This window comes from Peromyscus eremicus, chromosome 19 (genome assembly GCF_949786415.1).
Source record: "Peromyscus eremicus chromosome 19, PerEre_H2_v1, whole genome shotgun sequence".
Lineage (NCBI taxonomy): Eukaryota > Metazoa > Chordata > Mammalia > Rodentia > Cricetidae > Peromyscus > Peromyscus eremicus.
In genome coordinates, this window is record NC_081435.1 from 23,042,599 (window position 1) to 23,064,516 (window position 21,918).

Here is a 21,918-nt window from a genome sequence, read left to right on the forward strand (position 1 = left end):
CATTTCATCATCACCAACAGAACCCCTAAAGCTACTCAGCATACAATAAGCTCTGAATAAATTCTTATACAAGGAGTTCACAAAGTTGTGCATACAATTACAGACATATAGCACTGTTCCAGACCCCAAAATATCCTTACACTCTGTCTCAGGGTTTCCATTGCTGTGAAGAGACACCATGACCATAGCAACTCTTATCAAGGAAAACATTTAATTAGGGCTGACTTAGAGTTCAGAGGTTTAGTCCATTATCATCATGGTGGGACATGAAAGTGTGCAGGCAGACATGGTGCTGAGAAGGAGCCGAGAGTTCATCTTGATCCACAGGCAACAGGAAGTCAATGTCACATGGAGAATGGCTTGAGCATATAGGAGACCTCAAATCCCGCCTCCACAGTGACACATTTCCTCTCAGTCCTTCTTTCTCCCATGCTGCAAGCAAGAAGGGGTGAGTGAAGACAAGGTAAGGATGAAGGGGTGAGTGAGGACAAGGTAAGGATGAAGGGGTGGGTGAGCACCAAGGTAAGGATGAAGGGGTGAGTGAGGACAAGGTAAGGATGAAGGGGTGAGTGAGGACAAGGTAAGGATGAAGGGGTGGGTGAGGACAAGGTAAGGATGAAGGGGTGAGTGAGGACAAGGTAAGATGAAGGGGTGGGTGAGGACAAGGTAAGGATGAAGGGGTGGGTGAGGACAAGGTAAGGATGAAGGGGTGAGTGAGGACAAGGTAAGATGAAGGGGTGGGTGAGGACAAGGTAAGGATGAAGGGGTGGGTGAGGACAAGGTAAGATGAAGGGGTGGGTGAGGACCAAGGTAAGGATGAAGAAGAGAGAACAGACACAAAGGTCCACAACCTGGGCTCTGGCCTATCAGTCTCGTTCTGGGCCCTGCCCCTCACCTGCAGAATATAGGCTAGCACAGTGACATCTGTTAGAGCTTATGCTACCTTCTCCACTCTCTGCTGCCCTTTCAGGGAGGCTCTCCAGAGCCAATCACGTGAGGGTAAGTGAGCCCGTGCAGAGGGTCAAACAGTTGAAGTGTTGTTGGTCAACAGGATGAGCAGCTGACAGGAAAGAGCAACAACCAGCAGGAATGAGTCTGCATCAGAGATTCCACAGTGCTGCAGTACTATCCTGATTCCGGACCCTTGACACTCTCTTTACAAAGGAAGATGCTCTAGCCTACACATCTACTGGGATTTTTCAAATGTCTGAATAACTGTGGACTTTAAAAAAAAATGCATAATCTGGACAAGTCCATAAAGCTCTTACTACACCAGTTTCAAGACCATGAGGATTTACTATGATTTCCCTCAGTCACCGGGGATCTCAGTCCAATTCTACAAAGCCATGGCTGCTCCCTGGGTTTTAACCTGTAACCCTGGTAGAAATCCCTAAAGTTCGCGATTGAAAGTGACGCTGGAAAGCGTGTGTGTTCACAAAGAGTCTTCTAGGGAGCTATGTCATTTGTGTGTGGTGGAGGGAACAGCACACATTACCATGCTCAGAACAAATCGCTAGCAATTTCTCAATGTGTTTCAAGGCAATAGATGAACACTGCATACATATATAAACGATAATTTTTCTAACATAATAACTGGAAAGTCAAGCAGGCATATTACTTATGCCCAGAAAACCTAAAAAAGCAAACGAGGGAGATGTCCTTCTCAAATCCATCAGCTTATGTCTATGAAGAAGTGCATTTTCCTGTTCAGATTAACTCATCCAGTCATCAGTAGTCCACTGATGCCTATCATTCTACAGTGGCTTGACTGGGAACCCCATAAAAAAGGCCTAGTAACAGTAGCTACCACCCACAAGGTCTGGTGTGCACAGCAGCTACCACCCACAAGGTCTGGTGTGCACAGCAGTTACTACCCATGAGGCCCAGTATGCACAGTAGCTACCACCCATGAGGCCCAGTGTGAACAGTAGTTACCACCCATGAGGTCCAATGCAACATCTCAAGACAAGGTGGAGAGCGTGGCCCCAATTTACAGACAAGGATGCACACTCAGAGAAAGTGGCTGGCCTGCATTGACGGTGCTGACAAATGGGAAGGAGACTGGAAGCCAGATCACCTACGTCTAAATACGCCGCCTCATCCCATTATATCCCTCCCAGCAAGGCAGGCAGGAAAGTACAGAAACACCTTCAATGAGATGTCAGCTTGATGAGGGTCGGAAGAGGCTTCCCCGGCTCTCCACTGAGAAGTCTTCAGGAGGGTTACTCCTGAGCAGAACTCCCGGCCTTCTCTCGAGCAGGTGAGGCGAGCTGGAGCTTTCCAGGCAGAGACCTGAGTAGCAGGAGTGTGGAGCATTCAAAAACTTGGAAGCAGTTTGGTTTAACCGGACGGCAGGACCAGAATGAGGAAGCAGCCGAGTAAAGAATGGAAAGAATGGGGGGGGGGGGGGGGACAGGGATACTGCGGAGAGCAGCGGAAACTGGACAGTCACAGACACTGATGGTTTGTCAGACCCGCATACCTGAGAGGAAATAGTCTCTTGTTGCAGCTGACATCACTCATACTGTCTCAGCTAGCCCGGGGATGCTCAGCACATCTTTACCCTTCGATGTGGACCGCGAATCACCATCCCTCCATCCTAACTTCCTCATTACCTGCACTGCATTGCTGACTGCCTACCGCACTGGACAGCGCATGCTTATGCCACCACTATCCAGACCTGCTTCTCTTCCTGTGCCCCAGCTCGGTGAACAGTTCCACGCTCCACTCTCTCAAGACATACCGGTCCCCAGTAACAGAGCTCCTGCTGCAAGCCGCCTCAGTGAAGACACGTATGGGCTCCCCCAGGAGGGAATCCAGGGATAGAGAGAGAAGGCTCAGGGCAGATCAGAGACATCACTGTCACTTCTTTGCCATCGTAGGAGTCATTGTGGTCTATAGGCTGTAATCAACGGCGGAATGGTTCTGGTCCTAAGGAGGGGATGTGTGTGTATGGTAATGTGCTAGACGGGAAACAGTCTACCTTCCCAGAAGCACTTTCACCAGCAAGCTTGCCTGTGTGCCTGTTAATCAGCATGACTCTGTGCTGGGCTTCAGCTCCAGTGGCCACAGGCACAGCTTTAGAGCAGTTACCCTCTCTGGACTGGGTAGGGCTGGGAACAACTTCCTCCCAGAGCCAATGGCTACACCGAGGAGCAGCTGGGTCAGGAATGAAAGAGGTGAATTGTGGGTGCTGATGGCTACCAACAGTGTGCTCTACCTCTTGGGCCATGATCCTTCCATTTCCACATTCTTCCAGGTCTTGGAGTTCCCACCTCCTAAATATCTTCCAGATTTTATTTCTGGCCCCCTTCTCTGTTACGGTTTCCTTAGGTCATGCTCTTCTCAGTCCTTGACTGCTCCAAGCCACACCTTTTCAGAGACACTTAAAGAAATTATGTCATGCCAGGCGGTGGTGGCACACGCCTTTAATCCCAGTACTCGGGAGGCAGAGTCAGGCAGATCTCTGTGAGTTCAAGGCCAGCCTGGTCTACAGAGCGTGATCCCCCAACAGGCACCAAAACTACACAGAGAAACCCTGTCTCAAAAAAAAAAAAAAAAAAAAAAAAAAGAAAGAAAAAGAAAGAAAAAAAAATATGTCACAATGGGCAAAAGTGGGAGAGATTAGCATTTCCAAATTGTGAGAAGAAAATATATTTTAAAATAATATTATATATATATAGCTACCACTTATTGAGTATCTCTGCTCTTACACGCCTAAAATCCTTTTCTCAGATTTTCCCAATCATCCTATAAGGCAGTTACCATGTCCCTCAACACACAGAAGAGGGAACTAGGCTGACTCAAGAAGAGCTGTCCCTATGTAGCAGACAGGACACAAACACAGGGAACAGAAAGGACTAGAGACATCCGCACAGTCCCAGAGAAGAAGCTCGCCTGGGCACAAAGTGTGAGCCCACGCTAAGCTGGAAGCGTGGGGATGGGGAGAAAAGCCAGTTCTGAAGTGATATTTGATGTAGCAAAGGACCAAGACTGTTTTCTCAAACTTGCTTCTGAATGCAAGGCAAAGTGGGAAGAGAATCTTGACACACAAACAGTCGCTATAGTTAGCTCCTGAGCCTGGCCTTCAGGCGGGTCACCGTCTGTGTGGAAATCCGGACTATTATTTGGTGTGGTTTGTGACACAGTCTCACTGTGTGGCCCCCCTTGCTGTCCTGGAACTCGCTTCTGTAGACGAGGCTGCTCTGTTCCTTCAGCAATGTTCCTGCCCTCTGCCTCCTGGCTGCTGGGATTACAGGCATGCGCTGGACTCTGAACAAGACTCTCGGCACAAATCTTGGACTCAGTGCCACTGACTGCTCTATGTGGGCTCAGATGTGTCCCTTCTAAATCCGCTGCAGAATTTGGTTTCACTCCCTGTTGGGTCTCAGCTGGCTGACCCTTCCCCTGCCATCTGACCTCTCCGCTGTTGTGCTGTGGTCCCAGGGGGCTAGGATGGGCCAGCGGAGACACTCCCACCCAGCACTCCCTCGTAACCCCTGCCTCCCCCCACCCCCACCCCCACCTTCCTTGTTCTGACTTCCTCTTGGAATGTCAACCTCCTCTGCTAGGAAACAGACTTCTCACACTTAGGAAAGGCAGCTAGCCCTTTCAAGCCTGCTGCCTCTGGAGGAGCCATTCAGCCCTTGGGGATCGCTTCAAGAGTGTTTAGTTACAGAGGAAAGGTTTTTAACAATCGACAGCATTAAGTAAGAAGGGCTGTTTCACTTAAAAAAAGAAAAGAACAAACAGGAAGTGCATACAGGAGCTCAGGGGCATAGGAATGCAATTCATTCTTCTCTTTTCTTTTTCTTTTTCTTTTTTTTTTTTTTTTTTTTTTTTTTTTTTTTTTTTTTTGAGACTGGTACAGACTCTCCAAATTGTAGTTACAAGCTTCTTGAGTCACAAAGTAAACTGACTGGTTCCTGAACTTAACACACCTCTTCTCTGCCTAGGACATGTGATAACAGGTGTCTACTGAGCCTTAATATGCGAGCCTTCCAAGCAAAATGCACAGTGCAGAAGTGAATGGCAGTGGCCGCCACCCAGCACAGGATGACCAGGAACAACACATATCAAGCTTAAAGGGGTCTACATGCCAGAGCTAACACTCCGCTAAGCAGTCTCAGAGGGACACAGCCGGAACTCAGACAGGTCACATCTACACAGGCCTGCAGACAAACGCCCCCCCCCACATCAGACTGGAAAAAAAAAAAAAACTTTTTTCACAAAAACCTAGTGTTTATTAAGGCTGAGAACAGTAGCAAATCAGACTTATGAAGCTTCAAGGATAAAATGAGCAGAACAGTATTGAAAAATGACAGCAGAACTCCCTAAGTATATGGATTCCCACTGCGGTGCTAACCGGCAACGTTCTCAACTGAGACAGCAAAGGAGAACGAGGCTCTCCAGCCACTCATGAAATCTGTGCTTCTCCTAAAAGACTCAAGTTGGAAGGAGAATGCTCTATTTAAGCGAAAGAAAAGACCTAAGACCTGAGAAGTCGAGGCAGGACGATCAGAAATTTGAGGAAATCCTCAGGCACAGTCACTATGAGGCCAGCCAGGACTACCTGAGTCCTTGTCTCTCAACCCCCCTTTCCCCACCCATTCTACAAGAAAAAAAAAAAAATGGTGTGACTCATGTTTTCTGCCACGCTGCCAATCAGCTCTTGAGTGTGCCACATGCACTCAGTCCACTGAACCTTCCCATTCTCTGCCCACCATCAACATGAAAACCGGAGTATCTTGGCAACAGATTTTTCACAGTGAAACTCACTTTATTCTGCAGTCTTTTCTAGTAAAAATAAAATGGCAAAGGAATGTCATTATCTCCAGTAAAGATTTTCAATATAGCCCATTCCAACTGCAGCATTCCTTTCTTCCCTCTATTCAAATTATAGTTAATAAGCATCTATTACATGAGGCGTACAGCCCTCGCTGCCGGAATCACAGGCATGGGCTCGCAAGCTACAGGAAGAGACAGAGGAGTCCAGAAATGCTTGGAGTGTGCTGGGTGCTGAGACAGAGATGTGTGAGACACAGATGGGCGCTGCTTGATTCTGCCTAGTCGGCTCAGCTGAAAATTTCTCAGCAGATGAGACACTTGATTCAAGTCTTGAAGCCTGGTTCAGATGAAGGAGTGTTTAGGGAAGGGCAAAAAGGTATATAGCAATCAGCAGGAATCCCATGCACTGCAACAGGAGGGTCTAGAATGTCTGGAAAACTGAGAGCAATTTTATCTGGGCACAAGCAAGCCACTGGGCAGGCAGGGCTACAGCAGTCAACTACGGAGAGAGAAGGCGCAGTGTGGACTTCTCTCCAGACAGGAATGAGTCACTACAAAAGGTTAGGAAAGGGGCACAGTGAGGCCAGCAGTTTCTGCTGCTCACCACATTCGAGGTGCCAAGAATGTGTAAGGTAGCTATTTTACAAAGGGTAAAACTGAGGCTCTGAAGTGACCAGTATCTTTGTAAAGCTCCACATCCAGCTCACATTAACAGAAATGTCACTTACAGCATCACTTCCTTCAACCTACATCTGTTTAAACGGTCCCTGGTTTTGTAAGTTAGACGGTAGATATCAAAATATATGGGTACTAACATACATATGCTTAATACAACCTATGAAAACTATTTCTTTTCACTTCCTGCCCCCACACACCCACCCAACCTTCTGAGAAGTTTTCCTTACTAGTCCAAGTAAAAGGAAACAGCATTCTTCACAAGATGCTTTAAAACCTCATCTACGACTACTTTGTTCTGGTTCCCTGGGAAGTTTCTGATTTGAGAATCAAAAGTGATTCACAGTACTCACACAGGAACCTCAGGACGGTTAGGAGGTAACAGTACTTAACAGTGAATGGATGAACTGTCCATTTTAACTGGATAGATTATTTAATGCAGCTCCATCTTTTACGGTTAATGGAGGAGCTGGAGATATGGCCCACTGGTTAAGAGCTCTGGCTGCTCTTCCAAAGGACCAGGTTCAATTCCCAGTGTCCACATGGCAGCTCACAACCATCTGTAACTCCAGTTCCAGGGAATCCAACATCCTTCTGGTCGCTGTGGGCACCAGAAGGCATGCACATGGTACACAGACATACATGCAGACAAAATACTTAGACATATAAAATAAATAACTCTTTTTTTTAGGTTAATGGAATTCCTATCTTACTAAGTTAGTTTCATTAATTTAGCTATCACATCTAAGAAAGATAAGTCCCTTATTATTCAGAGGATCAAACCTTGCTAAAATGAAAATACCAATCCTTTTCATATTTGCAGAGCAATTCTAAGGACCAAATTTACAATCAAACCTTGTGACTTTTTTCAAATCTTTTACTCCTTAGAGAACAATCCAGAAAAATAATCTGAACCGCATTCAAGTTTTGCTTACGAAAAGAACAAAAAGAAAGCGCTCTACCTCTCCCTGCACAGAGACCCACAAAGGGCCTAACAAAAGTTTCCCAGAACAAACATTACTCAAACACTGAGCCAGCCATAGGAGAAACTCGTACCTGAATGAGCTAAAGAGATGGCAGCAGAGAACTAACAGCTAAATGCTATTGTTCTGGCTGAACACACAACCCACAGCTCTTAGCTTATACACACTGGGGCCTTTCCATCTCAGATCAGGTTCAAGCAAGAGACTGAACAAAAAAAGACTTCCTGCCCGTCAAGTGAGGTTACCCGTAAAGGGAGAATGCAAATACCTAAGTAATACTAGAATGGGTACAAAAAAAAACAACCATATTGTCTTTTATTTTTCTAATTAATTTTTAAACAGAAAATCATTTTCTAGTTAAATGATAGTTTTTTTAACATATAAGATGTGCAACTATCATTCTTGTACTGAAATGCTTTCTACCAGAACAAAATTTTTTTCACTGAAATAACCTTTATCAACATTATGAAAAATTACTTCATGACTAACTTTTCAATTCATCATTTGGTACTTAAATAAATCCAAGGAGTACTTTTCTGTTGGTACACACAAAATAATGATTTGCCAAGCTTCTCTCACATGTCTACATGTGATAGCTACAGTTAGTCATCCAACATGATGCATTATTATAACAGAAGTGCAAAGACATTTCTCTTTTACTATTTTTTTTATTTTGTGTGAATGTATATGCGGCTGAGTGTATGTCTGCACACCAGTTGTGCGGCTGAGTGTATGTCTGCACACCAGTTGTGCGGCTGAGTGTATGTCTGCACACCAGTTGTGCGGCTGAGTGTATGTCTGCACACCAGTTGTGCGGCTGAGTGTATGTCTGCACACCGAGTGTATACAGGAGCCTGTGGCGGTCAGAAGGTGTCCCCTAGAACAGGAGCTGCAGATGGCTGTGAGCTGTCAGGTGGGTTCTATGGTCTTCTTCAAGAGCAGCAAAGTGCTCTTAACTACCTAGCCATCTCTCCAGTCCCAAGGATATTTCTTTTTTATTTTTCAGATTTTTACAAGAGAATTCTTAAGTAAACCACATAGGGATCAGTAAAATGCCTTCTATTAAAATAAAACATAGCGGTGACTGGAGAGATGGCTCAGAGGTTAAGAGCACTGGCTGCTCTTCCAGAGGTCCTGAGTTCAATTCCCAGCACCCACATGGTGGCTCATGACCATCTGTAATGAGATCTGGCGCCCTCTTCTGTGTACATAATAAATAAATAAATCTTTAAAAAATAAAAAAAAATAAAAATAAAATAAAATAAAACATAGCCTGGGTGTGGTGGCTCCTGCTTGTTCTATTATCTCCACCACCTAGAAGACCGAGACAGGAAGATTGTCATAAGCTCCAGGCCGGTCTGGGCTACAATGTAGTACCCTGTCAAAAAATATATGTGTCTGTGAATAATTTTAATGCAAAATCAATGGTCCTTAATGTTTAATAGTTTTATTTTTTTTCATGTGTGTGTGTGCCTGCATGTATGTATGTGTACCATGTGCACGCCTGGTGCTCTCAGACGTCACTAGGGGGCATCTGATCCCACAGTGGTCCTCATTTCACTTGAGAATAAGAAAAAAGGGGTATTACAGAATCTCAAAAAGTACTTTTTGAAAGACTTTTATCTATTATTATCATCGCATGGGTATGTGTCTGTGCACAATGGGGTGACTTGTGTTACAGCACACAACTGGAGGCCAGAGGACAACTCTGTATAATCTGTTCTCTCCTTCAACCTCTATGTGAATTTCAGGGATCCAGCTCAGATCCCCAGGGATGCTGAACAGACATCTTCACACTGAGCCAACTCATCAGCCCTTAAAAGGCACTTTAAGGCCAGGTGGTGTTGACTCACACCTTTAATCCCAGCACTCAGGAGGCAGAAGCTGGTGAATCTCTGTGAGTTCCAGGCCAGCCTGGTCTACAGAGTGAGTTCCTGGACAGCCTGGGACACACAGAGAAACCCTGTCTCAAAACAACAACAACAAAAAAAAAAGTACTTAAAAATGTAATCGATATTTTTTGTTTTAATTTCAGAGAAAAATGAGCTAATTGGTGCTGCTTAACTTTGTGCTTATTTTCATTTAATGTCTGAGAATAATTTTGTTAGTATAAAAATACAAAAAAAATTACATCAAGTACATAAAGTTAAAGCTCAAAATTTGCAAAACAATATACAGCCCTAAAGTCCTGGAAGTCCTGAGTATGTGCTCAAGTATTTATAAAAATGTGTTTTCAGTAACATCAGAGGTATGAATGAAATAAAGTTGAGAGACATTTTGCCCACCATCAGTGACCATGGTTTTTTGTTTCTCTACTACTTTTCATGCTTCTTATTTTCCTTCCAATACTTAGACGGGATGTATTTCCTGGTATAAATGTCTTCAACTAGAGTTAAGTTTTTGTTAATTTTCCTTTACAGATCAGGCACGCTGCTGGAAAGAGCTCTGGTGTAAGCTGCTTCTCTTCCTGGCTACCCACAAAACCCTTGAGTCCTTTTCATCTGATCTCTGTCTTTCTAAGATCTGAAGATTGGGCATTTTATCTCTGCTTTCCAACAGAGGTGGGCAGGCCTCTTCTCCCTTAGGAACACTTGGACCTTGCAGTAACTTTTACTTTAACTAGTGATAGCCAAAGTCACCAAGTAAACTACCCCAGAGGAGAACACTGTAATAGTAGCTATCAATTACTGACTGTGAGGTGAAGTGAACTAAAGCAGGAGCTAATTTTTATCTAATTCATAAACAGTAACCGGGACTGGAGAGGTGGCTCAGCAGTTAAGAGCTCTGGCTGCTCTTCTAGAGGACCAGGGTTCGATTCCCAGCACCCACATGGCAGCTCACAACCATCTGTAATTTCAGTTCCAGAGGATCAGACAGCCTTTTAGACATGCATACAGGCAAAATGCCAACACACATAAGATAAATAAACAAAATTCAAATATACATATAGAGTAATTGACACCTGTAGGTCAAAACATGGGACCGGTAAGAGTGTTTTAAAAACCCAATTTTATATAGCATAGCATATATGTTCAATCAATATTTACTATTTACACAGAAGATGCTTTTGCAAACCTCATACCATTGGCAAACATACAAATGCTTAATTAAGTACATGCCACAGGTAGATAGGTTCTAAGGCACACTTTTTTTTTTGGGGGGGGGTGTTTTCGAGACAGGGTTCCTCTGTGTAGTTTCGGTGCCTGTCCTGGATCTTGCTCTGCAGACCAGGCTGGCCTCGAACTCACAGAGATCCGCCTCCCGAGTGCTGGGATTAAAGAGGTGCGCCACCGCCGCCCAGCTGAAGGCACACATTTTTAAGGAGGTGTAGCCGTTGCAGATAGTGCAGTTAACTGCAGCAGACAACATCTGTGTTACACACACGGACATCAAAATCAGCATGGCATGCTTGTGTGACACCCAAAGAGGCCCAGCTTGTGGCAAATGATTACTTCCAACCCAAGTCTGCTTTAAATACTGTTCAGTTGCATGGCACCCAGCCAAAATAACACTGTTTGGAAGTTGTTGTTGCCTTTGAATCGCTCACCAACTTTCAACCCATTTGTAAAACAAGGTAAATACTATGGATTGACTAAAAATAAGTACGGATCAGGATTTTTGACTCCCGTTTCTTTAAGCAACTTATTCTATTTGATCCCGAGTCTTGGCTGCTCTCCTGACAGAATAATCTACACAAGCCACAGCTGAAGGGGCATAGCTTTCATGATTAAATGGGGGGCTCTTGCTGCGAATGACTCTAGATTCCAGATGTATTTATCCTTTGCACTTCAGAAAGATCCCTTCGCTGGCTTAGTATCAGATCATAACTTACCGATCTCTGATTATTCCCACTCCCACACCAGGGACTCTGTACGCATCACCAAGAAGTGTCTAATTTTTTTTTGTTTTTATTTTGGCCTATTTTGTTCACAAAATGTTCTATCGTACTGTGCAGTGAGGTTCTGTTTCCCCCCGCTTTCTTAGCATGTGGGGGTTGTGTGTCTGTCTCAGTACACAGAAAAAGTTAAAATTTTGCTTATTATAATTGCTGAGGAACACGATCTCCCAAAACAAGGAGTTAAGTGTTTTAGCTTTAATTGTTCACTTTGGCCTTTCTTCTGCAAGAGGATTTACACCCATGAAATTCTAATTCTGTATGCCCAAACTGGCAACATCCACGAAGAGGCTTCTAGCCAGGAACAGTTTTTCTGGTGGGCACACCACCACACACACACACACACACACACACACACACACACACACACACACACAGAAATACCCAGGACCTACCTCATGCTGGTAACTTCTGAAATTACCAGACTAGGAGAGGGAATAGGGCATTGGGAACTCTATCCCCAGACCACAGCTCCGGGATGCGCCGGGAGGGGGGTAAAGGGGGGGAGGGGGGGGACTGGACGGACACACACAACATGCAGACTCCACAGCTGCCTTAACTAAAATGCCTCGGTGGTTTAATACTGAAGGAGAACGGCAAGCAAAATACACATTCCTATCTCCTTGGTAGTTAAATGGTTGGAAAAGCGAAACAAACGCGCAGGCGCATCCTCAGGTTGTCAGGTACAAAAAAAAAAAATGTACTCATAAAATTAAGGAAGTGGGTCGGGTGCAAGCTCGCTTTCTGTGGGCTTTCTAGGTTAGAAGCAGCAATACATTTTTGATGACTACAAACAGGAGCAAACCGATCACAGATTTGCTTTGTGAGATGTTTACTTAAATGTGGAGATAAAACCAGCTCGCTAGCGGAAAGAAAATTGTTTTCGGGGCAAACGTAGCATTTCCCCAGCTGCAAATCCGGGGAACGCAATCACAACGACCTGATTAATCTTTCAGCGAGTGAGTGCATTAGTTTACTACCCCCAAAAATACTATCAGGGAAAAGGGGGTGGGTGAGGGCGGCTTCCACAAAGCCCAGAAGCACGCCTCCAGCACCAGGATGGGGTTCAGCCTGTCCTTTCAATCCTGTGCCTGGCTGGGAGCTGCGAGGGGCCTAAGAGCTTTAGGGGGACCCCCGGGAGTGGGCAGAGTCTGTCTCCGTCGCCGACCTCGAATTGCTGTTGGAAGTTGGGGCGTCGAAGACCCCTCGAGACAGCAGTTACTTTTCTAAGCAACTCCAAGTTGGCGCAACCCCACAGACCCCCTTCTCTGTCTGAGGCCGGGGACTGCTGCCCCGCCTTTCCACCGGCGGCCGGGCTGAACCGGTGACAGTCTTGAGACAAAGCCGCGGACCCCCACGTCGCGGCCCCCGCCCCGCGCCCTGGCCGTGCCTACCTTGATGCCCTGCTGCTGGGTGGTGAGGGTGAGCTTGGACTCGTCCAGGAGCAAAACTTCGCAGTAAAATTCTTCCGGAACGGCGCAGAAACAGCCCATGTCGGCTGAAAGCGTCTCCAGCCAGGCGAGAGCTGCGACCGCGGTGCCCGCCGCCGCCTCCTCCCCTCAAGCGCGAAGCATTAATTTATTGTGCGCGCCGTGTAGAGGGCGAGAGGCGCGGGTCTGGGTGGGGCCCAGGGTGGGGGCGAGCTCTGGGGTCCTGCAGTCGAGCCGAGGGCACCCCGAGAAGCTCGGAGAGCGGAGGCGGGAGGGCGAGCGCGCCCCGGAGCTTCAGGGGCCGGGAGCCACCCGGGAAGCGCCCGCGGAACTAGGCGCCGGGAGCAGCGTGTCCCCCCGCATCCTGCGGCTGCGGCTCCTTTTCTGAAGACGGGGGCGGCGACCTGGGGACGACAAGAGTCGCCTGGCTAGGGACGGCCGGCCAGAGACACGAAAAGGGCGAGACAGGCGCTCCAGACCCTCCCTGGGTTCGGACGCCCCTCGGTACTCCGCAGCGCCAGCCCCACTGGAGCGATTCCCCTGCCGCAGCTCCCGAGTCCCCACCGGGCGCGCACTGCTAGCGCCGACCCCGCCCCACACCCCCCTGACAAGGTGGGCAGAACGGAGAGCGCTCAGCTTCTCTTTTGTGTCCGGGGGGGTGGCCACGACCCCCCAGCCTGGGACGCAGGGCCAGCAGCGAAGGTCGCCACTCCCTCCCTCCCTCCGCCACTCTCACTGCCAGCCCGGGGACGCGGAGGGCCGGCCAGGGTTCCTCACCGAAACCAGCCGGGGGAGAGGGGGAGGTCAGCTTGTCGCGGGCCGCGGCTTCCGTCTGACGGTCCCCGAACTCATCCCGCGGAGATGGCCAAGTTCAAGCTCTCCTCTCCCGAACGCCCTGCCACGGGGACCGAACGCCGCTCCTGCAGAACGTCTTGAAAAGCCGGGCGTCGGAGGACCTGCGGGCGACCGGGAGCGACAGCACCGGGGCGCCAAGGCCGCCGAGGCTCCAGGGAAAGTTCTTGGCGGCGCGCGGGGCGGAGCCCTGGGCGGCAGCGACCCAGGTGCAGAGGGCCCCGGCCCCCCGGGCGTCCGCAGAAAGCCACCGAGCCGCAGCAGGATCCCCGGGATCGCGACCCGAGCGCCCCCTCTGGGCGGGGTCTCGGCTAGGGGCGGAGGGCGGGGCGGAGGTGGTCCGTCTGGCCCGGTGCCTGCAGGTCCCAGCGAGAACGCGTGCGCTGCGCCCGAGCTGCGCGCGGCCGTCGCCAAGTCACTGCGTTCGTTTCCCTGGGAGACCTGGAGGTTGGCTCCAGGCCGGCAGGGCGCAGTTGTGCTCCGACCGACCCCTGCGTTCTGCGGTCTCGGTCCCACGCCCTCCTCGCGGCGGGCCGGGGCCAGGCACTGGTGGGCACAATAGCTCTGAGGCTGCAGTGACCCCTGGTGGGTCCCGGTGTCCGTGCACAGGCAGCACGAGCTGAGTGTGGAAGACACAGGACCCCCGCTGGCCCTGGGAGCAGGTGCAATCTGAGCTCTCTAGCTGGGAAGCAGCCGCGAATTAATGCGAATGGCAGTCAGAGGAAGCTAAGGGAGGGTGGGGGACACGCAGCGGGAGGTGGCCGCGCAGAACTGTTTCTGTATTGACTAGTAGAAATTCCCTCAATTCCCTCTTCTACCACTTGTTAGCTTGAATAGTCAAAACTCAAAAACAAAACAAAAATGCTGCCCAAGTAAAAACTTTGTTTCCGCAGCAACACAGTAAAAACAGTTTTGCAAGTTGTCAACAGTGATTTCCTTCGAAGGACTTCCGTGTGAAACCTCACTTTTCCCTGCCCGACTTCCAGTAAAACCCTCCTTTATCTTCCAGCGTTTCTGGAAACGGAAGCAGGCTTTGCGATTCTAGTCAAATTCTGTATGCAACTTGGGGTTCTACTGTAAAAGTTTTATCCAACTTAAACCTCCGGGTTTTAGCAACTCATTGCATTGCTTTTCTGCAATACAACTTTGCTGTCGTTAATCGTCGAATGTGATTGATTGTAAGATATCTTAATGGTTTTCTTTCTTTACCACAATATGCAGCAGAACCATCTAAGCCTGCAAAAGTCAAAAAAATTAAAGTCCTGAGTGTAACCTTTTGTGAGTTCGAAGCCACCTACCTGTTCTACGGTTCTTTGGTCTGGGTTGGGGGGTGGGGCAGTAATTCATGACATTACATACATACAGCAGCCTTTATTAAGTGAGACATTTTATTTTCTATCTCTTTATCGGAGATTGGAGATAAGAAAATTTTAAAAATCTGTTTTTAATACAAAACTGAAGCTTCCTGGAGATAAGAAAATTCCAGAAATTTTTAGCAGCATTACTGAGTATAACTGACACACCATAGCTACCTATATTTAAAGTATTTAACTTACATTTTGACATCTACACACCCATACAACCATCACCACGATCAAGCTGATAGATATATCCATCATCTCTAGTTTACTTCAGCGTGCTTGGCTTCCCTCCCTGAAATACCTCACCACACCTCTCCTCCCAGGCACCCACAGACCTGCTTTCTGTCACTATAGATTATCTACACTTTCTCAAGTTTATATAATGGATTCACACAGCGTCAAATCTTTTTATTTTTATGGTCTGGTTTGCTTCACCCAGTACAATTATTCTGAGATTTATCCATGTTGTGTAAATAGTCCATTCAATTTTATTGCTTGGTTGCATTCCATTATACACACAATCACAACACACACACACACTCACACACGTCTGTGTGTATGCATGTATGTATGTATTTTACCATTCATTTGGGTGTTTCAGATTTTAAGCATTACAAATAAAGTAACTAAGCTGATTGTCTTTGTCTTGTCAGCTCTGACTGCCATAACACATCATAGATTAAGTCGCTTACACAGTAGACGTTTTTCCTGGAAGTCCACGTTTGTTATGCCAGCAAGGTCCGTTTCTAATAAGGCCCCTTCGTGACTTAAGGCAGCCTCCATCTTGCCGTGTGCTCTCTTTGTGTGTATGTGTTCATGGAAGGAAGCACCTTGGGCTTTATTCTAAGGCCACAAATCCTTCAGTGTCAGGCCATCGCTTACGATCTCATTTAACCTTAATTGTTTCCTTGGCGACTGCATCTCTAAATGCAGTCATTGGGTCAGTACTTCACACAAAACACTTAAGAAACACAGTTTATAGCCCAGGGTAAAAGTACGTATCTTTATATGGGCCATTGTGTGCATTTCTTTTTAAATATAGAATAGAATGACTGGATGAATAAGAAGATAAGCAAAGCCGGGCGGTAGTGGCGCATGCCTTTAATCCCAGCACTCGGGAGGCAGAGCCAGGAGGATCTCTGTGAGTTCGAGGCCAGCCTGGTCTACAGAGCGAGATCCAGGAAAGGTGCAAAGCTACACAGAGAAATCCTGTCTCGAAAAACCAAAAAAAAAAAAAAAAAAAAAAGATAAGCAAGTGGCAGATAAGCCCATGGAAAGAAGTTCAACTCCATTAGTCACTGGTGGAGACTGCAACTTCAAGTCCCCAGAGGACACTGCTCACACCTAAGGGGAAGCTTACCTGCAGAGCTGCCCTTTGGAGTCTTAGTGACGGTATGGAGTACTTATAGTCTGGCTGCCATTGTGCACAAAAGAAGATGCCGTCACATTGGATTACAGTTTGGCAGGTTCTTAAAACTTGACAAAAATTAACAGGATACAATGGAAAATTTTTATCAGAAAAATCTTTTTCAGTGTGTGCAGAGTATAGCAGCAAGTCTTATTTAAAGCTCTCTAACCAAACCTTTCATCTCTTTTCAGAAAAAAATTTAAGTATAATATTTTTCTTTGGTTAAGATCCTATTTTATCTCAACAAACCTGATGCAGACAAGTCAGATGACACACAAATTCAGAATAAATGGGATTCTGTAGAAATACATGGGCCGTTTATTAACAGTTCAAGAATCCTCATCCAGAAAGAAAATATTTCTCTTTACAAAGACACCCTCTACCCTGGCTGAAATGTGCACTTCAAAATGCCAGGCACAGAATTACTTATTAGATGGTCTAGTGTGTGTGTGTGTGTGTGTGTGTGTGTGTGTGTGTGTGTGTGTGGTGGTGGTGGTGGTGGTGGTGGTGGTGGTGGTGGTGGTGGTGGACACCAGAAGAGAGTATTGAATCCCCTGGAGCTAGAGTTACCATCAACTATGAGCAGTCCAGTGTGAGTGCTGGGAACTAACTCTGGTCCTCTACAAAAGCAGAAAGGACTCTTAATGGCTGAGCCATCTCTCCAGCCCGCAGAATTCTTTTTAAAGCACTGTATTCTCATTAGAGAGATGTGTTTAAATGACCCAAATTATCTCTCACCTTTTTATAACTTTACATTTTCCAAACTTCTGAAACGTAATGATAACTTAAAAAAGGAAAAAAACTTGAGAATATTGATGATAAACACATAAATAATTTCATTACTTAAATGTGAGTGGATAAGATGGCAAAATCACCATGAAGACTTGGTAACCCACAGATTCCAGGCCTAAACCCCAGAGTTCTTAAGTAGGTCTGGAGCCTTGAGAATTTCCATTTCCAGCAAATTCTACCAGTGATACAAGGACGTTTTGCAAACCAGTAGAGCTTGTCTTCCCCCAAAATAGTAGAAGTTGTTGCTGATTACCTACAAATAATTTGGAGGATGGTTCATTCTTCACTGGCAGCCTCTCTGTTAATCTACCTCATGCGTCAAGTCAATGCCTGTCAAAGAAAATTATTGAAGACCTTGTCAAGTTGGTCCCAGCAGAGAGAATAGCGTTTAAGGAAAGGAAATATCCTTGCTTGGGTTTTGTAATACTATTGCCTAGGCTACTTGGACAACATACTCATTTTTCTTTCTAATATAGAATGTGCCCGGGCACATTCACCTTTTAAGGCTGTCCTGCCTTCTGACTCAATTCATGGCTATGCCATTAACCAGTTTTCCTCCCTTCTGAGTACTGAAGTCCAAGATGGCATTTATTGAAATGCCTCAAGGCTGTTGCCTACCTTGCAAGGAAACTCACTTCCCAAGATTGCCCTGCCATGAAAGCTGTTTCTTCCTCCTTGTGCTCTCCAAATCAAGGCTCTTCGGGGTTACTGAGAGTTCTTAGGCAATTTTAAAGCAAAGTCTTTGTTGTTTAATGCATTGAGATGACTTGTACTTAGTATAAATGGTTTAGAAGTTTGAAACACCCTACCCTCCCTTCACCGCTCAAACGCAGGCTACTTAAGAAGTCTTATCCTGTTAGGATCTTGGGATTTTTGGTTGTTGTTTGTTTGTTTTCAGTTTTCTAAACAACAGATTCTTATCTTTTGCCTGTTTAATTGAGAGAGATTCCAGAGATTGTCAACGTGGGATAAAAGAGAGAAAGGGGATGAGGGCTCAGTCAGCGAAGTGCCCGCTGCACAAGTATATGACCTGAGTTCAGATCCTTAGCACCCACATAAAAAATAAAAACAGATCAACCATAATCGCATGCAGCCATATCACAAAGGGGGAAGAAACTGGGAGATCCCTGGAGCTTCCTGGCCCGCCAATCTAGCCTGAATGCCAGGTTCAGTGAGAAACTATCTCAAAAGACAAGGTGGGAAGCAATTGAAGATGGCCCACATCAACCTCTGGCCTCCACACACATGCATACACACACACACACACACACACACACACACACACACACACACACTGCCCACATACACACAAGTATAGTAAAATGGTATTTGGGTAGATTGTTGGAAGAACTAGAAAGTGACTTGAGGTTTTTGGAATGCAACTTGTCATAAATATAATATTTTAAATATGCATGCACTTTGATCCAGACATTCAGCATCTAGGAATTTAAATCAAAGCATAACCACAGATAGATGTGAAAAGATATTTACTATATCATTTATAATATTAAATTTTTTGAACAATCTAAATGTCCAATAATAGGAAAGTATTAAGTTGATCATGGTGTATACATATAATAGTGTACAAAAAATTAAATAGCTGTATAATATACTGACATGGAAAATTATCAAAGGTTTTAAAAAAAAGAGGACCTCGAATAACTATGCAAAATTGGAAGGGTCTGGTTTTGGTTTGAGTTTTCTTTCTTTACATTTTAATTTTTTTTTATTTATTGTGTTGTGCAAACAGGGCACATACAGAAGTCAGAGGACAGCTTTTGGGAGTTGGTTCTCTCCTTGCACAGTGTGGATCCCAGGACTCAAACTCCGTTCCTCGGGCTTAATTGCAGGTACCTTTGCCCACTGAGCCATTTCGCTGGACCCATTTTTTTTTTCTGTTTTTATGATACAAACATGCTTTATTGGTTGCAATAGTAAATGAAAGAGAGAAAAGAAAATATCAGATTTTGATCCTGGGATCTGCAGACCCAGGCACTACCCTCTCTTGTTTTTCAAAGGAAATTTAACATTTTTTCAATGCCCATTGAAAATTTTAAACCAAAAAAAAAAATGGATTCTTATACTAAAACATGAACTCTATCAAACTATTCCTTAATGAAACTGGATGTCATTAGAATGGGACCCTATTTCTAAGTCCTAACCTAGGTTGTAATGTATTGACTATGTTCTGGGTTTCTCCCTGAATAGCGTACATCAGTATAATGACAGCTGAGTCGTGTGAGTGTTAGTCCTTCTGTAAAACCTTGGAGGAAACAATAGAAAAATGAAACCTATTTGGTTATCTCGTCACTGTTTTTATTTTGAGTGAGGTTAAATAACCTTGAAGATGTCCCATCATCTCTTGGTACCTCAGCCTGTCCATCGATCAGGTAAGGGCTTTGGGATATGTTACGGTTACTCTAGAGTATGTTCAACATGCTGAACTCCATGATTATCTACATTACTATTCTTTAAAGGCAATGACCCCAGGAAGAAACAGCCCAGTATATCAGCTGGCAAAGAAACACCTAGGTTCCATCCATCGTTTACTTACTGTTCTTTCATTTACCACTAAGAAAGAGAAAAACACTTCCAGTTAATTAAAGACATCAATTATGGGATGTACCCTAAATTTGAAAATGTTAAAATGTTGGGGAAATGTGTTGTTATCTGAATAAATGAAAAAACATGGTATTATACAGGATCATGTTTACACTGTTTTTTACTTAATTGGGTAACTTAGTTCATGTTATGTTAACATTTCAACATTCATGCAATGAAAATAAGCAAAGGATACTGAAATAAAACTTTTCACATAGCAGATATATATAAGAAAGGTATTTATCTATAATTTTTAAAAATAAGTCAATGGTGTCAAGATGTCTTTCCGTAGTTTGGAATAGTTTATTGCCTCACTGACAGTAAAGTTCACAGTACCATCAAGGCACGGATTCCAGGTCTCTGAGTCCTTTTCCCTCTACCACCTCCACATATTGCCCTTGAATTCTGCCTAGCCTCCCTGGAGCAAAGAGATGCTGGAGCCAATCCAGGACTCACATCTGCTCACCACACCACACACATCGAAGCGAGCCATCCCTTCTTACTCGAGGTCCAAGGTTTATTCTTTTTTTTTTTTTTTTTTTTTTTTTTTTTTTTTTTTGGTTTTTCGAGACAGGGTTTCTCTGTGTAGTTTTGATGCCTTTCCTGGATCTCACTCTATAGACCAGGTTGGCCTTGAACTCACAGAGATCCGCCTGGCTCTGCCTTCCGAGTGCTGGAATTAAAGGCGTGTGCCACCACCGCCCGGCCCAAGGTTTATTCTTATTGGCATGCTTTAGTCACAAGCACCTCAGTGAAGTCATCAAGAGTGTTGATTCTAGAGCTAAGCTGCCTGAGTTCAGAGACCATGCCAGTTCACACACAGAGCAGCCCAGAAGGGGCCATGATGGTGTCTAACTCGTGGTATTATCACAGGACTAGAAGGACTCATGTGATGTTCAGAACCTATTAAATTAGAAAATGCTATGAAAGTGCTGATGAACATGTTGACGATGATGATGACGACGACGACGATGACCATAAGGATGACGATGATGACGATGATGATGATGATGATGATGATGACGACAATAATGATAACGATGATGATGACGACGACGACAATGATGATGGTGGTGGTGGCAGTGGCAGTGGTGGTGATGATGATGCCCAACCCTGAAGTAATCCCTGAGGCAGATTGTGCTAACCTGCTTACCCTAAATTAAACCATGCCTCCTGAGCATTAGGAAATTAGCATATCTGGGTCCACACAGGCCCTCAAATATGAACCTAAAGGAATAACTAGTGAGCTAAAGCATGAAAAGCAGGTACAGACAAACAACAAATGTCAAGTGCCCAAATCGTAATTTAAATATACAAGGTCATTTGATAAATCATAGTCCAAAATAAATACCACATGTTCGTGGAAAATAACCACCGTATGCCTTATGTCTCTCTCAAATACGTGCATCCGTATATCAAGGCTCCACATTATATGAATTATACATCTTATAACTGCTACTTAGACTTTCCTTTTGCTCAAATTTCCTTTTATCTAACTACTCAGTCAGGTCTCATTGGCCATTCTCTGTGTGCAAGGCACAGCAATCAGAGACTATTTTCTGCCCTCATGGTCCTCACAGTCCCGTAGAGTGACAGTTCATAGCAAGTGTTAATCTTACTTTAACTAGAACACTCATAAAGTGTGACCAGGGCCCTAGAAAAATACAACATGACAATTTTTTTTTAAGTACACTATTTCTTAACAGTAGGATTGTGAGTTATTGAGTATAGTCTATGTGTGTCTTCTCCCTTCTTGTGAGCTTCCTGAGGCAGCTCTACCCCACTCAGCTTGTCTGTAGCTCCTAAGATAGTATATTGCATAGAATAGATACCCACAACTTATAAATTTTTTTATTAATTCTTTGAGGATTTTCACACATCTTTATCCCTTGTCTACTTCCAGATCCATCCCCCCATTCTATAGGCAACCAACTTTGTGTCCTCGTTTTTTAAAGTCCATTGAGTCCCATTAGTGCTGCCTATATGCTCTTAGGCATGTAGCCATTCACTGGAGCATGTTATTCCTACCAGGAACCAGACCCTGACTAACTCTCCCTCTCCCAGCAGCTGGCAATTACCAATAGACCCTCAGGTATATGAGGGACTTCACACCCACCTCCCGACTCTCCACTGG

General features: G+C 45.3%; 1 protein-coding gene across 2 annotated transcripts in view; it reads right to left on the bottom strand.

Annotated features, from left to right (window-relative positions):
* Positions 1 to 13,801, bottom strand: part of Epb41l4a (erythrocyte membrane protein band 4.1 like 4A) — a 207,609-nt gene extending 193,808 nt beyond the window's left edge. The window contains exons 1-2 of one of the 2 annotated variants that reach the window (XM_059246173.1): positions 13,548 to 13,801; positions 12,735 to 13,174 (exon numbers count right to left, since the gene is read on the bottom strand). In XM_059246173.1, the coding sequence (XP_059102156.1) occupies positions 12,735 to 12,833 (99 nt within the window). In that variant the 5' untranslated portion in view covers positions 12,834 to 13,174; positions 13,548 to 13,801. The remainder of the gene's footprint in view (positions 1 to 12,734; positions 13,175 to 13,547) is intronic. The other variant, XM_059246171.1, reaches the window with a different exon arrangement.
* Positions 13,802 to 21,918: the final 8,117 nt, after the last annotated feature.